General features: G+C 38.4%; 1 protein-coding gene and 1 pseudogene across 2 annotated transcripts in view; both read right to left on the bottom strand.

The window, feature by feature from the left end:
- The window catches only part of LOC149038934 (TNF receptor-associated factor 4-like), a 24,721-nt pseudogene extending 19,223 nt beyond the window's left edge, over positions 1-5,498 (bottom strand). The window contains exons 1-6 of the transcript XR_016180270.1: positions 5,303-5,498; positions 4,888-4,939; positions 4,015-4,113; positions 3,402-3,566; positions 1,825-1,902; positions 607-684 (exon numbers count right to left, since the gene is read on the bottom strand). The product of XR_016180270.1 is annotated as a TNF receptor-associated factor 4-like (transcript). The remainder of the gene's footprint in view (positions 1-606; positions 685-1,824; positions 1,903-3,401; positions 3,567-4,014; positions 4,114-4,887; positions 4,940-5,302) is intronic.
- A 2,316-nt stretch (positions 5,499-7,814) lies between these two features.
- LOC149038937 (TNF receptor-associated factor 4-like) lies at positions 7,815-15,968 on the bottom strand. The gene is made up of 10 exons (XM_089185724.1): positions 15,799-15,968; positions 15,384-15,435; positions 14,534-14,632; positions 13,921-14,085; positions 12,790-12,867; positions 12,330-12,407; positions 11,381-11,536; positions 9,380-9,457; positions 8,905-8,982; positions 7,815-8,306 (listed from the first exon to the last, which is right to left on the bottom strand). Exons 1-10 carry the CDS (start codon positions 15,966-15,968, stop codon positions 7,815-7,817), a joined length of 1,446 nt encoding a protein of 481 aa, XP_089041850.1.
- Between the last annotated feature and the right edge of the window lie 599 nt (positions 15,969-16,567).

The following is a 16,567-nucleotide window of genomic DNA, read 5'->3' on the forward strand; positions in this document are numbered from 1 at the left end:
ACCCGAAAAGAAAGACATTGTTGTTATCGAAGGATAAAAATATTCCGTTTCGTAAAATGGTATATCTCCAAAACTTACTATTATGCAAAATGTATCTAAATACGGTTTATAAAATAAAAGGAGACCAAAATATTAATGCGTCAACGAAATACAAATGGTGTGACACGAGAATGGCAATGTTACAACAGGGAAGTTTTCGTGGCCAACAGATAAGTGCCGCTGCTCGTTTTACTCTAGACTTGGCCGGTTTTTGGGTCCTCAACGAAGAGAGACTCGCACACACTCTAGTCCTAATTACTTCTCTGTTTATTTGCTAAATCAAAGTGCTTATATACATATTGGTGACTAATTTTTACGTGATTAGATATGCGACCGCTTAATAACCATGCGTCTCGTGGTTTCCTATCTCGTGTTCTCCCAACCTCCCGCGTGTTTACATCAGGCTATGTGAACATGGAAACCACTTTACATTTCTACAACAGAGCACTCGTGTGACGTAAGGCGCGTGCTTTATGGAAATACAATAAACTCGTTCTGACCAATCATGGCGCGCGCATTTCTCTGAACATCTTGTAAAAGATAAATAATGTTTAGGCAAGTCCATACCATAGCATCGCATCCAAAGTTTCTGTATTCACAGTGAACTTCAGTTTCAAGACATTCATCGCGAATGTGAACCTCAAGCTATAAAAAAAAGCAACAACAAAAATTATTGACTGTTCGTCGACATTTTCCTGATTTTAGCAAATCTTCAAAGTAATAAACGACAGAAGAAAGAAACGCTAAGATTTTCCCACCGAGTTTTCGCCTACATGCATCTCTCTAAACGTGAAATTTTCCATTCCTACAAAAAATCTCGAAAGTTTTTCACATCTTTTATCTTTCTTCATCAGTCATCTTGTATAAAGTGCTAAAAAATGTTGGTTTATTTGGTTAAGTGACCGCCTAGAGCCAGAATTGCGTGACAGGTGTAGTTGAGAGAAACTTGTCACAGTTGCAGATTTTAAAAGGCATCCAAGACAAAAATATGGTAGTTCCCAAAGATATTTTTGATTATTTTCAGAGATGAAATGATGGATTATGAAGGGGAATCAAGATTAGTGTTGCAACTCTCTGGCAAGGGGAGATATTTGACCTCAAAGTTGTCAAATATTTGGATGAATCGAATAGTCTAAAAACACAGTCATTTATTTGCCTCTGTGATTGACAAGCCGTCCATAAAATTGACTGATACTTGCGGCGAACATTAATTAAGGATGTAAAACTATGTGTGCAAATCCTCAGAGTAATTGGCTAAATACCATCGCAGTGAGAGCTTCATACATTTTATCTATTTTGAAGCGCTTTCCTTGGTGAAAACCAAGAAAAACCGGGGGGTGGTCTATCTCCCCCGGGAAAAAAAAACCAAAACAGAAACCAATTTGTCTTTTTTAGTTTTTGGGTAGACCCTTTATACTGGCAAAGTTTCATTTAAATCGGTGAGATGGCATAAAGCACGACTGCCTGGTGCTCTCGTGGACACGCTCTTAAGACTCCAGTTCTAGGAAAACCAGAACGATCTATGATCTGCAACGATATGACTCGCATGTAAACATGTTAAAAATATCTCTGGATAAACCTTAATCGTCACAGCTGAACCTAATATTCCACAGCCCTTTATCGTTAATCTCAGCCTAAAACTTCTGATAGCCTCTACATGTTTCATTGGACGATTGTCGAAATATTTGGACTTCTCCTCTTAAAGACCAACTGAGGCACATTCTAGGTAAGCATGCCGTTTCTGATAGGAGCCGTTATGCCTGCTCATATTCGGTGTAAACAAACCTTTTCTCGTGGAATCGCTCTAAGGCCGCACTTGTTAGTGCACTGAACAGGGAACTTTTGGCAATCTTCTAAATGGTCCTGGAGAACAAAGGAGAACATGTTTATGTTTGATGCTGCGTAACACCTGTACTGCGAACAAACTGCAAACTGTTTGACTTAATGGTGAAATTGGTCCTCAACAACAGCAGATGACTAAGGGACAGTTAAGTCATTTTTAACCATAATTTATGATAAAAAAGTGCAAGAGGTTGTCAAACCTCGCGACTCTCTCCTGAAATATGTTAAATTGGATAAAAACTCCCGCGAAATTTTTAGAGAAACAACCAAATTAACTTAACAAAAATATCAAATAAATAAGTTCTCTTTCTCTGGGAAATGATGGCGATCTTTCGGCATTTTTGTTGTATAAAGGGTTCCTTGAACACTTGAATTTCTCGAGATGCACAGGGCGTAGAAAAATGATCATTGAGAATTTGCAATGCGATCAATGTCACAAAGCCATTGATTTAATCAGAGTTGTTTTTAGCGCTCATAGAGTACTTCATTTAGCTTTGATAAATAGCTAATAACACCTTTTAATCAGCAGTCTTAATGCTCAAAAGTATTAATATATTAAATGGAGAATAATACATGGGCGCGCGTAGATACGGAATTCCTCTTCGAGTGTTCAACTCGATAACTCACGAAAGAGTGCAGCGTACGGGTGAGATGTCGAGTTGAACGCGAGAAAATAAATTTCATATGTACAAGCAACCATGTATTATTTTGATTGTCACATAAACACATATAGCCCTTTGCTAACAAGACTTTATTAATGAATAAAAAGGATCGAAAATCCACGAATAAAAAACGTAAAGTGCGTTGATGCACTTTATTTTTTTTAGGTACACGGCCGAAATCGGCCTGTGACAAATCTTTTCCTTCTCGGAAAGTTTGAACGTCATTGTCTGCAAGCGATATGAATTTTTTTTAGTTTTTTAGCAGCCATAATGCGCAATAATTCCGTTAAACGACCTTGGATTGAGAATGGTAAAGGCTTTGCCGTTCATTCATCAACCTGACCGAGTGGCGCGAAAGGCGAGCGACGTGTCAGCAGCTGATTGGCGAAATCAAAAACACGGAAAAATTATATCGTATTTTTTTACGTGTGTTGTTACAGCTTTTCTCAGAGCTGGAAATCCTTGTGTAATACCGCAGTTTATATGATAAAAAACTTTTCAACGCAAGGAACCTTCGTAGCCATATTGTCACGCATTGCCCACCTCAAGAGTTGAAGGGGAACAGTTACCTGACATCCCAAAGAATGGCTATGAGGGAAAGGGGACCTTACGACCCAAAGTAAAAGTGTGGCTGGAACATTTTCTTTTTTGAACGTTCTCATAGAAGAAGACAGTGAAATGTGTAAATATATCAATTACGTAAATTGAAGGCTGGCTCTACACTGGAAAAGATTTGCAGCTTTGGGAGAGACATTGGCATATGGAAAGTACCCTTTGGCGTGCTGACAACTTAGCAATATAATTGGGTCCAAGCAAATTTTATTGAAAGTTCATTTTTTTATATGGATGTCTACATACCCGCTTTTCATGAAAGACGAATGATTCTTGACAATGTTCACAATTGATTTTCCTCCAAGAACATTCAGATGACTCGTGAACTATCATGTCTTCCTTGGTAAGCCTCTCTGTACATCCTGAGTTTGAACATTGCACTTCTTTCAACAGACATTCTGACTGGTGTTTCTACAAATGTAAAAGACAGAGTTTTTATAGATACTTTATAATAGGAAATAAATAATTCCTTCAAATCAACTGAAGGCCCAATTGAACTAGCCCGCCTAAATTTAAGTTTCGTTAGTTATGGTCATCACAAATTAAATTTCTGCGGCCTTGTTACTGATTTCCTTCACTTTAGTTCCGAAAAAAGTGCGAAAATCCTTATCTTAGCTTTTGAGCGTTAAAGTCTGAAAAAATTGTTTGTGTTATCTGAAAAAAATGCTGGATCTTTGCAGATGTCACGTTAACGTTCCTCATCAACACCGTCTTCGTAAAGTACGTCTGAACAGAAGTCCGCCGCTTCGATTTTATTTCAATAGACTGAAATGTTAGAATAGGATACGTAAACTGATTTTTGTTTAAGAAAAGGTCATAGATAATTAAATTTTTTTCATATCAGACACCTCGATTATACCTCAACAGCACGCAGTTCTCCAGTCCATGAACATCCAAAATGAGGACACTTCACGGTCAGATCCATTATCTCGCGACGATGGGCAGAATCTGGAAATATCTGCCAGAATAAGAATTATTTCAAATTCATATCCAAGTAAACCAAGTCCAAGTGTAATAAAGCAATGTAAGAACGGCTGATACTTTCAGTTGGCCTCATATGGGCTCCTACTTTGGCTTTTGTTTCATCTGAAATTCCCGTTATGCATTCTGGACTTGTGAACATTTATTTTAAAACATTTTCTTATGTTTCTTATGCTCATTCATACGTATCAGCTTTTCGGGCCGCTGATTCAATGTCGAGGGACAAAAAATTACGAACTTAGAAATCGCTCAGTACATTTTCACAACATAGAGCCCCGCGACGCTGAAACCTCTTCAAAATATGATTTTTGGGGTTTTGTCTTTTGGAGGTAAAATTGTAATTGCTCTTGTTATTTTGGATTTTGAATTTTTATAACGTCACGTGAAATCGGAGATGGTGGTGGCAACTGTAAAGCATCATACGATTGAACATGCCGGTAGGCACAAAATACCAGTTCCAAAATGGCCGATATATTTCGAAATACTTCAACTATCAATACCAAATACGTTAACTATGAAGATCGTTTTTGATAATTAAACGGGAGGTTTCCTTCAAGAAACTTAAATGTGAGTGAATATTACGGAGAGTTTCTTTGGAAAAAAAATTCCAATAGAAATGGCGTGAAACGATGATAGAGATGACGTGAAGCGATGATAGAACAGACAAGAGAAAACGGGATTTGCTTCAGGCTACTATCTCCCCACATATTACACGCGGTTGCGTGACTTGTTTACATAAAAACTCTCTTACCTTGTCACGCGACAATGGTTCCCTATCTGCTGGACACAATGGCGAAGGGCGTCTGTAGACAGTCAGTGAAGAGATAGAGAAATGAAACGTTTTTTTAAGTACACAATCCATAATTGTGAAAGGAAACAATAGTCGCGGTGGCATGAGTGGAATTTAATGAGTACAGTGATGGAATTTAAGTGGGAAAATAGATTATTCAAATTCAGATTATTGCTCCTTCAAGGAAATCAAAATAAAGACTTAATCTCGAACTCTGAATCCTTTTCACTCTCGCAAGAATGTATTTATTACTAGGATGAGCTGAAGATGCAATATTTAGGTTGTGGATCAATTATATTTTGTGTTTCAGATATAGTTGTTGTACAATGTAAAATGCCAGTGTAATGACCACATGCAAAATTGTATTCGACATTACCGCAAGAGTGATTCCATACAGATGTTGCAGAGTCTGTGTCCACATCCTACAATCTGAACTGGATCCTTCATTGGTAAATGGCACACAAGACATTCACATCTATCAGGAACTGTGACAGTGAACTCGTAGTCATATCCACCAAGTTCTGGTACGGTTTGGCTCGCTGCCATATTGGTTTCGCTATCGACGGGCATAAAATTTGAGGTGGGCGACGTGATATCTCCCAAACTCACTCCCAGGTTCCTCTCTCTTCCTTTCTCCCGACAGAACGCACAGCAAAACTCCTGGCGACAGGGGATAGTGGCCGTTGTAGAGTGGTGGGGAGTTGGGGTTGTAAATTTGGCAAAAAAAAGATGTTAAACGTGTACTCTTTAAATACGTAGCATAATCATATCAGTTCAATTCAAACCAAAAGTTATGTTTTGTTCAGAAGATAAGCTTAAACAAAACAAAAGGAGTAGGGTATGACGAGTCCTTCAATTCGTGGAAGATTTGATTCGCTGTCGGTATTGTAAACATATTTTTTTCCTCCCTCTGTGAAATGAAGCTCCAAAATTTTTTTCTGCTCGAGCGAGATGTCACTGATTCAGGGACAATTATTGTCAAATGGTAATTTAGTGGCTGTTGTCGTGACTTTTCGTTTATTTTTGTTATCTAAAGCCCGTTTTTCAATGGCTGTTTCCATTACAGAGAGGTTTATGCAAGAATTCATATACGATAGGCCGGTAGGAGAAAAAAAAGACAGAATTGTAAAAAGAACGGCGTTTGTCAAGGTTCGTGTATACTTCCCAGAGGAGAGAAGAGAGAGGACACTGGAAACCAGGATGGATGTCTCCGTAAGTGAATGGTGACTAAAATAAGCCAGTTTCATTCTTCTGGTGCGTAAAAGCTGTGCAGAACAGGTTGCTTCAATTGTGGCATGTACTTCCTCTTCGAAAATACTTAGAGATCTTCTCAGTGTATTTATCCTTGTAATAGTTTGCAGAGCAGCCGTCTAATTAGGGCGAGTAGACGTTACGAGCCGGCGATCGTTCATTCGACCTCTCATGTCTGATTTAGAGTTAGAGTGGACGGGGTGAGGCCCACCCGGCTACCCTTCACCTCCCCTTCCTTTTGACTGTCACTCACCCCCTTGGTACAAATTTCTTTCTCTCCCCAGCCAACCGCTGCTGAAAAAGTCAAAGAAGGCAGCTATGATTTTCTCAACGAAATCGCCAGGCACTCGCTTGCTAAAATTACGCCTGCTCTCCAGGCTATCCGTTTAACGTCATAAAGAACAAGTGTTTTGAGGGGGTGGGGGGGGGGGTATGATACTAAAAGAGATAAAAAAAAAAACCTCTTTGTTAAAGGGGGATATAGATCCTACATGGGATGTTGAATTTTTTTTGGAGAAAAGATTAACCTTTTGGCCCATAAGAGTGTCTAACATGTTAGTTCTTCTTACAATATCACCCCTGAATCACACATAAAGGTCATGAGAATAAAAGAAGTGATCACCAACTAAAGAAACTCTTGATTGTTAAACAAGTTTTCCTTTTCGGAACCTTAGGGAATGTATGTGGAATAGTATAGAGAATATGAATACTGATGTTAGGGTGTGAATGGTTTAACCCTTTACACCCTAACATCAGAATGCATATTCTCCATACTGTTCTCCATACATTTCCAAAGAGGCTGACGAAGAGAATTTGTTGAACAATCAAGAGCTGCTTTAGTTGGTGATCATCTCCTCTGTTCTCATAACTTTCATGTTTGTTTCAGGGGTGATATTGTAAGGAGAAATTAGATGCTTGTCACTCAGCGGCTAGAGGGTTAAGGAAAGTGGGATGGCGAAACTTCTTCTTCGATCCCTTCCACTGCCTCTAAGAGATCAACGCTAACACTTAAATCGAAATTTTAAAAAATTTGATTTAGAGAGGGTGAAATGGCATGATAAAACTTTCACCGCAAAAATACAGATACTCCGAATGGATTCAAATACATCTTCTCTCCGTCACAAGGCAACAAGGTGCGCATCAAAAGTCGAAATGTCTCGACTGACTGAAAACAGCCACCCGTCCTTGATCTCCGGAAGGTAATAAGGTGAAGTTTGTTTTCTATTCACTTAATCATCAGCTGTCACTTTAGCGAAGCGTTTCATGATGAACCGAAAGGCAAAAAAATATTACAAGATTCTTTCTTGACTATAACCAGATTCATACCATAGACATATACTCCTTTCATTACATTATTTATGTATATTTACTGGACAGCACCCACCTCTTTAACTTAAAATTCTACAAGCCTTAGCTTTGTAAACATAAGTGGACTGAATCAACTGTAAAAGCGTGAGCCGGAGCCATAACAGTAAACCATTTGCGTAATAACAACAAACACAACATGAGGTTTCAAGTCAACGTTTATTTCAAAGTCAGATAAAATAAGGGCCAAACAGATTTAAACCGTGTTTGACAAAACAGCTTTAAAAAATATTTAAGCTCTAGTATGAATGGGTTTTAAGTCATTACCTTTCTTATGAAGGCTGAACTTTGTCCTCTTCCGTACTTGCTGTGATGAGAACAGCATCGTTAACTATATAAGATCTGTAATATAACCCATTTGCTGAGGCAAACATTGTACCAAATTCGCAGTCACCGGTTATCGTAAGAGCTTTAAAAGTCGCTCGGTCGCGTTTGTGTCCAAAGTCAATCACATGCGACATGTTATCGCTCTCCTCCTTGCATGGATTCTGATCAATTATTGCTACGTGTATTTTTTCTACAAATGGCCATGATAGTGACTTGTCAAATTCTCCAGGGACATTTACGATCGAGAGACTTAGAAAAACTGAGCCCCACTCACTAAACTTTTCAAGCATCATTTTGATTCTTACCTTGTATCCGTTTTTCCACAGAGAAAAGGATTCACTCAGTAAAACTTGTTTTACCCCTGATTTTGCTTTGCCAAGAAGAGTATGAAAGTCGCGTGTTAAGGTTTCTACCAGTCTCACCACCAGTCTCACCTCCTACATTGGAGAGACTGGTAGAAACCTTAACACGCGACTAACTGAACACAAACGATCTACTAGAAATGGCGATGTAAACAATCACATTTCTGAACATCACCGACAAACTAATCACAGAATCGACTGGGACTCTGCTAAATGCTTAACCTACAGTACAAACCACTTTCAACGACTGACTCTGGAAAGCTGGTTCACTAACTTAGAACAGACGCCTCTCAACAGATGTCAACAATTACCAGCACCTTACAAACGACTCATTAACGACGTGAACAAACCGACAAACAGACCGACAAACAACAGACGGATCGAAACCGACCAATGACGGTTAACAAACTCTACATGAGTCTCCCAGCCAATCACATCACGGCTAAACAGACCAATCACGTTCAACAGACCAGACTTTATAACATCATCGACTGACAACTATTCCTTACTTGACTCTGAAGATGACTATCGCACAGATAGTCGAAACGTCAGTCACCAACAACAGTTCTTTTCAGAACTACACTCACCCAGACGATCACACTACACAAACAAATAACACAGTAGTGTATATATGAGGAAGGGCGTTTAATTAAGTTCGAAAGCAGTTCCATACCATAGCCTTGCATCCCAAGTTCTCGTACTCGCAGGTAACTGCAGTTTTAGGACATTGGCCACGAATGTGAACTTCAAACTGTACACAACAATAAAAATAATGACTCATTTGTTGTAAACAGGAAAATGCATTCTTAATTCATGAAACAACGGAAATGTAAATTTCCGCTCATACATTAACTAAATTCTTCTTGGGCTGATGCAACCCTTTTGATGCTCTTCAAACCTTCTTTCTGAACCATTCTGTAAGCTTTCAATTCTTGGCAGGCTTACTTTTTATGTATTGTCTGTAGACTCGGAGAAAATTGTTGCAGCCAACCATGATTTTTGATAGCCCTCGATCATTTCTCCTTATACTGACCTGCATTTCGACTTCGAAAAATTGTCAAAATAAAAGTAATCTTCCCCATCGAGTGATCTAACTGTGAGCCAATTCAAATAATTATAAAATTATAATCACTTTCATTCAAACGAACCTTGTCTGGTGGAATTTCTTTCACGCCACACTCGTTGGTGCACTGGACAGGAAACTTTTGGAAAACATGAAAATGTTTCTAGACAAAAGTAGAGAACAGGTTTGAGCACGATGCCACATTTCACTAGAGGACCGGAAATAACGCAGATAATTCAAAAATTGACTGTCAAAAAGAAAAAAATCTCATCAAAGAAGCTACCCACACAGATTAAAGCAGAAGCATGCTCCGAACCAAAAATTTTTTATATTACAGATGTAGCTCTAAATGATAAAAATCTGAAAATGAATCACTTGCAACCGTTTGAGATTTTAAACTACCTCTCAAATTTATTTAAAATTCGCCCTCGAACACCGGTGTTTTGAAGCCTGATATTACTCGCATGATGTTTCAAAGTCTCATTCAAATGGCGAGGACCGAGACAAAAACTCATAGTTTTATCATAATAACGGCTACGTCAGCTTGTCTTATTTCCTTTATCATGATCTCACATCCTTGCTTGATCTCGCGCACCACAGCCTTAAAAACATTTTGATGATATTTTCACACGTATTCGGTTTTCTGACATGTTATAAATCAGGGGAAAGCTGAAAAAATATTGAAATTCCGATAAATAAAGAACAACACTGACAACGACATCGACAAAGATCTTTATTCAGCGCTCTTTGGACTTGACATAATCTCAATACCAAACCAATTACCATACGGAGGTTAACAAGAATCGACTGTAAGAGTGATCCACGTCCTAACAGCTTCGTACGCAAGTCACGAGTAAAAATTTCAACTATAGCATATGGCAGTTTGCGGCCTTTCCCTATACCTAGGCAGCTCGGAAAGCTGCAAGTCACGAGTAAAAATTTCAACTATCGAGCTCTTCCAAAATGAAATCCGCAAACTTCACTACACAGGGTTAAAAAAAGAGAAATTTATGATAATTGAAAGCAAAAAGTTTTGTACGTCCCACGAGCAGGAAATAGGTCCTATTTCCAATTTTTAGTTCTTCAACACCTCATCAAATAGTCAAAGTTCATATTAGCTTTTCATGGCATACATTTCTGCATTCCGTGTACTATATCTTAATTCTAGACCAAAACAAAGGCTAAAACATGAATGGTAATAGAAAATGAAAAATTCTTGTTGTTTAGAATTTGCTATAATATTTATCTGACTATACGAATGTGTACAGAGCCAATATTTTTACTTATTTATTACCAGCCTTATTATCTTCTACAAGTGAAACTTCTGTCCCACTAAGAAAAGTGTACCCTGAGCTCTCTCAGAAGGAATTCCGCAAACTTCTCATTCGTATTACGGCTTTCGAGTGAAAATAAAAGAAAATTTACGCTCCACCAACAAGAGACAAGCGCACTGAACGTTGAGTCTGGTTTTCCACGACAGACAGGTGAGCCCGGAGGGATAAAAAGGATATATCGTTCGCAACAAGCACAAATGTACTTCTAATCTACAAAAGGCATGCAGGTGATTAGGTCACCACAGTTATCAGGACAGTTGATCGGTGTATTATTCATTACTTACCATTAGGAAAATAGTATCGTTCACAATATAATTTCTATTTTTTAACTCTCTTATAGCAACATAAGCACATTCAAATTCAAGGACATCTTTTTCGGTAAGAGGCCTTGGACATTGATTTTCTTTCCTTTCAAAGTTAAATAGATACGATAAGTTCGTTCTCTCATGCTCGCTTGTTGGGTTTTGATCAATCAATCTTAAGCGCAACTTTTCCCGGAATGGCCAAGATAACAACGGGTCAAATTCTCCGGGGACGACTACAATATTGAGTTCCATGAAATCCTCACTAGACAGCGAGGGATGAGCTCTGAATTCTAATCTGATCTTCAACATATATCCGTTTTTCCACAAAGAAAACGGCTTACTTAACATTATTGCACGTCCTTTCCTTTTTGCTGCATCAAGGGAGGCTTCAAAGTTGGATATCTTCCAGACAAATGAATCATCGGCTTTATGCGCAATTTTCTAAACTGCAGCCGTCATTGTCCCCATCTGCTTTGATTGGTTCTCGACTATGCTGAGAAGACCCTTAACCTGCAGCTGAGTAGCTTGAAGGCAATGGAGGGCTAAGCTTAAATGACTTTCAACTTGGGACTTTGCGTGAGAACTGGTTTTCGATCTTGGAAACTACAAAAAATAAAGATAAATTACGCAATTTAAGAACTTCAGTACTGTCAAAGTTATCCGGCGACAATCTGGTGTATTACGCCCTCTGAGTCTGGTCTGTTTAGTCACAATCGTTAACTTGCAATACCTGTTCATTCCTCACAAGTGGATCTGTGTAATTCCCATACGGTATCAATTTTGAGCCGGTGTTACATCTAGTTTCAAAGCTTTTTTAATTCAGTCATTGAGTCTGAGCATAAAATTTCCAGTTCAAGATTAAGGGAGTTATGATGAATTTCTCTTTTTGAGCCAAAATATGTTGTAAACATTGTTGAGCCACTGTAAAGAACCAAACCCTGCAATCTCAATGTATGCTCTTGCGTATTGAGATCTTCGCAGGAGAACCTTTCTGGAAAACAGGGCGCGTGAAGACTATAATTGGGTATTCCAACTAAATACCAGTCCAATGTCTGTCTTATTAACCACATGGTTATGAGTTCGCCATTTCTATCGTTTATTAGAATAAGTACACTGGTGGTTTATCAAACTTGCTGCAATCTGATTGGGCAATTACACTACTCGCAATCTATTATTTGATTGGTAGTGAGTAATGTCTAACAGTGTGTGTCTATGGCAGAATGAACTAAAAAAGAGCCTGCCATGGCTATTCACTTTACTCGCCATAAGAGAACAGATGGCGAATACCGCAGCCATTCAAATCACAGCATTTGTGGAAGCACGGTAAAAGTTTTACTGTAATATCTGTTGTACTGCGTTGCATCATGCTATAAAGCATCTTCATGCAAGTCCATACCTCAGCCTCGCATCCTAAGCTTTTGTACTCGCAATTAACTTTAGTTTCAGGACATTCTTCTCGAATATGAAACTCAAGCTATAGAAAAGTAAAAACAAAAATTGAGTCATTCGTCATAAACAAAATGAAGCATCATGTATTCATAACTTTACCCCCTGCGGTTTGCTTAAGGGTCAGCTTTCAGTTTTCAGCTAAATTCATGCAGATAGCACCTTTGTAATGATATCAAGGGCCTTCTTTAAACTTTCAGTTCTATGAAGGCTAGATCCATGATCCTAAACAATGTCGCCTGAATATGAACTCAAAGTAAATCCTTGTGGCTACAACTAAATCTCTATAAACCTCGATCGGTACTCCCAGCCCTTAGACTCGGATTACAAAATCGTTAGCGAGAGCTTCTGCCTTTACTTTAAGTCTACCTTTTCTGACAGTGAAGTCTACTTTGTCGGTTGGAACAAACCTTATCTCGTGGAATCTCTTTCAAGCCGCACTTGTTGGTGCACTGAACAGGAAACTTTTGGCAAACACCAAAATGTTTCTGGCAAAACAAGTAAAACAACAAGGTAAACAAGTGAAAATTTTTGGATTCGATGCTGTGTTAATCCCGGACTAACAAGCGGCAAACCGTAGGGCTTTTCGGTACAAATATATAAATATAGAAATTATTAATTTTATACTATATAAATTGCAGGCTGGCACTACGCCCAAAAAAGTTTGGCAGCGTTGAGATAAACACTGCCATATGGAAATTACCCTTAGAAAACAAAGTGAAAACAAGTGAAAACTTTTAAACACGATGCTTATGACCGTATGTCTCATCGACTAATCGACGCAAACGGTATGAGTTTGGCTCTCAAATGAAACAAAAAACATACCGATTTCAATCAGTTTTAATCATCATTAACGATGAATTTTTAAAGTTCGTAAAACCTTCACGTGACTTTCTGAAGACACTGCTCAAAGGCATTTATACGTTTGAGACTTTAGTTTTTTAGCAGCCATAATGCGCAATAATTCCATAAAACGACCTTGGATTGAGAATGGTAAAGGCTTTGCCGTTCATTCATCAACCTGACCGAGTGGCGCGAAAGGCGAGCGACGTGTCAGCAGCTGATTGGCGAAATCAAAAACACGGAAAAATTATATCGTATTTTTTTACGTGTGTTGTTACAGCTTTTCTCAGAGCTGGAAATCCTTGTGTAATACCGCAGTTTATATGATAAAAAACTTTTCAACGCAAGGAACCTTCGTAGCCATATTGTCACGCATTGCCCACCTAAAGAGTTGAAGGGGAACAGTTACCTGACATCCCAAAGAATGGCTATGAGGGAAAGGGGATCTTACGACCCAAAGTAAAAATGTGGCTGGAACATTTTCTTTTTTGAACGTTCTCATAGAAGAAGACAGTGAAATGTGTAAATATATCAATTACGTAAATTGAAGGCTGGCTCTACACTGGAAAAGATTTGCAGCTTTGGGAGAGACATTGGCATATGGAAAGTACCCTTTGGCGTGCTGACAACTTAGCAATATAATTGGGTCCAAGCAAATTTTATTGAAAGTTCATTTTTTTATATGGATGTCTACATACCCGCTTTTCATGAAAGACGAATGATTCTTGACAATGTTCACAATTGATTTTCCTCCAAGAACATTCAAATGACTCGTGAACTATCATGTCTTCCTTGGTAAGCCTCTCTGTACATCCTGAGTTTGAACATTGCACTTCTTTCAACAGACATTCTGACTGGTGTTTCTACAAATGTAAAAGACAGAGTTTTTATAGATACTTTATAATAGGAAATAAATAATTCCTTCAAATCAACTGAAGGCCCAATTGAACTAGCCCGCCTAAATTTAAGTTTCGTTAGTTATGGTCATCACAAATTAAATTTCTGCGGCCTTGTTACTGATTTCCTTCACTTTAGTTCCGAAAAAAGTGCGAAAATCCTTATCTTAGCTTTTGAGCGTTAAAGTCTGAAAAAATTGTTTGTGTTATCTGAAAAAAATGCTGGATCTTTGCAGATGTCACGTTAACGTTCCTCATCAACACCGTCTTCGTAAAGTACGTCTGAACAGAAGTCCGCCGCTTCGATTTTATTTCAATAGACTGAAATGTTAGAATAGGATACGTAAACTGATTTTTGTTTAAGAAAAGGTCATAGATAATTAAATTTTTTTCATATCAGACACCTCGATTATACCTCAACAGCACGCAGTTCTCCAGTCCATGAACATTCAAAATGAGGACACTTCACGGTCAGATCCATTATCTCGCGACGATGGGCAGAATCTGGAAATATCTGCCAGAATAAGAATTATTTCAAATTCATATCCGAGTAATCCAAGTCCAAGTGTAATAAAGCAATGTAAGAACGGCTGATACTTTCAGTTGGCCTCATATGGGCTCCTACTTTGGCTTTTGTTTCATCTGAAATTCCCGTTATGCATTCTGGACTTGTGAACATTTATTTTAAAACATTTTCTTATGTTTCTTATGCTCATGGTACAAAAAGTTACACGATAAATCATATTTTATGTACGTATCAGCTTTTCGGGCCGCTGATTCAATGTCGAGGGACAAAAAATTACGAACTTAGAAATCGCTCAGTACATTTTCACAACATAGAGCCCCGCGACGCTGAAACCTCTTCAAAATATGATTTTTGGGGTTTTGTTTTTTGGAGGTAAAATTGTAATAGCCCTTGTTATTTTGGATTTTGAATTTTTATAACGTCACGTGAAATCGGAGATGGTGGTGGCAACTGTAAAGCATCATACGATTGAACATGCCGGTAGGCACAAAATACCAGTTCCAAAATGGCCGATATATTTCGAAATACTTCAACTATCAATACCAAATACGTTAACTATGAAGATCGTTTTTGATAATTAAACGGGAGGTTTCCAATAGAAATGACGTGAAACGATGATAGAAATGACGTGAAGCGATGATAGAACAGACAAGAGAAAACGGGAACTGCTTCAGGCTACCTGACTATCTCCCCACATATTACACGCGGTTGCGTAACTTGTTTACGTAAAAACTCATACCTTGTCACGCGACAATGGTTCCCTATCTGCTGGACACAATGGCGAAGGGCGTCTGTAGACAGTCAGTGAAGAGATAGAGAAATGAAACGTTTTTTTAAGTACACAATCCACAAATGTGAAAGGAAACAATAGTCGTGGTGGCATGAGTAGAATTTAATGAGTACAGTGATGGAATTTAAGTGGGAAAATAACGTATTCAAATTCAGAGTATTGCTCCTTCAAGGAAATCAAAATAAAGACTTAATCTCGAACTCTGAATCTTTTTAACTCTCGCAAGAATGTATTTATTACTAGGATGAGCTGAAGATGCAATATTTAGGTTGTGGATCAATTATATTTTGTGTTTCAGATATAGTTGTTGTACAATGTAAAATGCCAGTGTAATGACCACATGCAAAATTGTATTCGACATTACCGCAAGAGTGATTCCATACAGATGTTGCAGAGTCTGTGTCCACATCCTACAATCTGAACTGGATCCTTCATTGGTAAATGGCACACAAGACATTCACATCCATCAGGAACTGTGACAGTGAACTCGTAGTCATATCCACCAAGTTCTGGTACGGTTTGGCTCGCTGCCATATTGGTTTCACTATCGACGGGCATAAAATTTGAGGTGGGTGACGTGATATCTCCCAAACTCACTCCCAGGTTCCTCTCTCTTCCTTTCTCCCGACAGAACGCACAGCAAAACTCCTGGCGACAGGGGATAGTGGCCGTTGTAGAGTGGTGGGGAGTTGGGGTTGTAAATTTGGCAAAAAAAAAAATGTTAAACGTGTACTCTTTAAATACGTAGCATGATCACATCAGTTTAATTCAAACCAAAAGTTGTGTTTTGTTCAGAAGATAAGCTTAAACAAAACAAAAGGAGTAGGGTATGACGAGTCCTTCAATTCGTGGAAGATTTGATTCGCTGTCGGTATTGTAAACATACTTTTTTCCTCCCTCTGTGAAATGAAGCTCCAAATTTTTTTCTGCTCGAGCGAGATGTCACTGATTCAGGGACAATTATCGTCATATGGTAATTTAGTGGCTGTTGTCGTGACTTTTCGTTTATCTATTTATTTTTGTTATCTAAAGCCCGTTTTTCAATGGCTGTTTCCATTACAGAGAGGTTTATGCAAGAATTCATATACGACAGGCCGGTAGGAGAAAAAAAAGACAGAATTGCAAAAAGAACG

Source organism: Pocillopora damicornis, chromosome 10 (genome assembly GCF_964200805.1).
Source record: "Pocillopora damicornis chromosome 10, jaPocDami1.2, whole genome shotgun sequence".
Classification (NCBI taxonomy): Eukaryota; Metazoa; Cnidaria; class Anthozoa; order Scleractinia; family Pocilloporidae; genus Pocillopora; species Pocillopora damicornis.

What these genes read in the sequence shown, in the direction of transcription:
- LOC149038937 (XM_089185724.1), bottom strand. Translation starts at nt 15,968, where the DNA reads ATGGCAGCGAGCCAAACCGTACCAGAACTTGGTGGATATGACTACGAG. An exon ending in AAGAGATTCCACGAGATAAG is followed by an intron (nt 12,408 to 12,789) that starts GTTTGTTCCAAC and finishes ACTTTTCTATAG; the next exon opens with CTTGAGTTTCATATTCGAGA. An exon ending in TGGGGACAATGACGGCTGCA is followed by an intron (nt 9,458 to 11,380) that starts GTTTAGAAAATT and finishes ACTTTTGTCTAG; the next exon opens with AAACATTTTCATGTTTTCCA.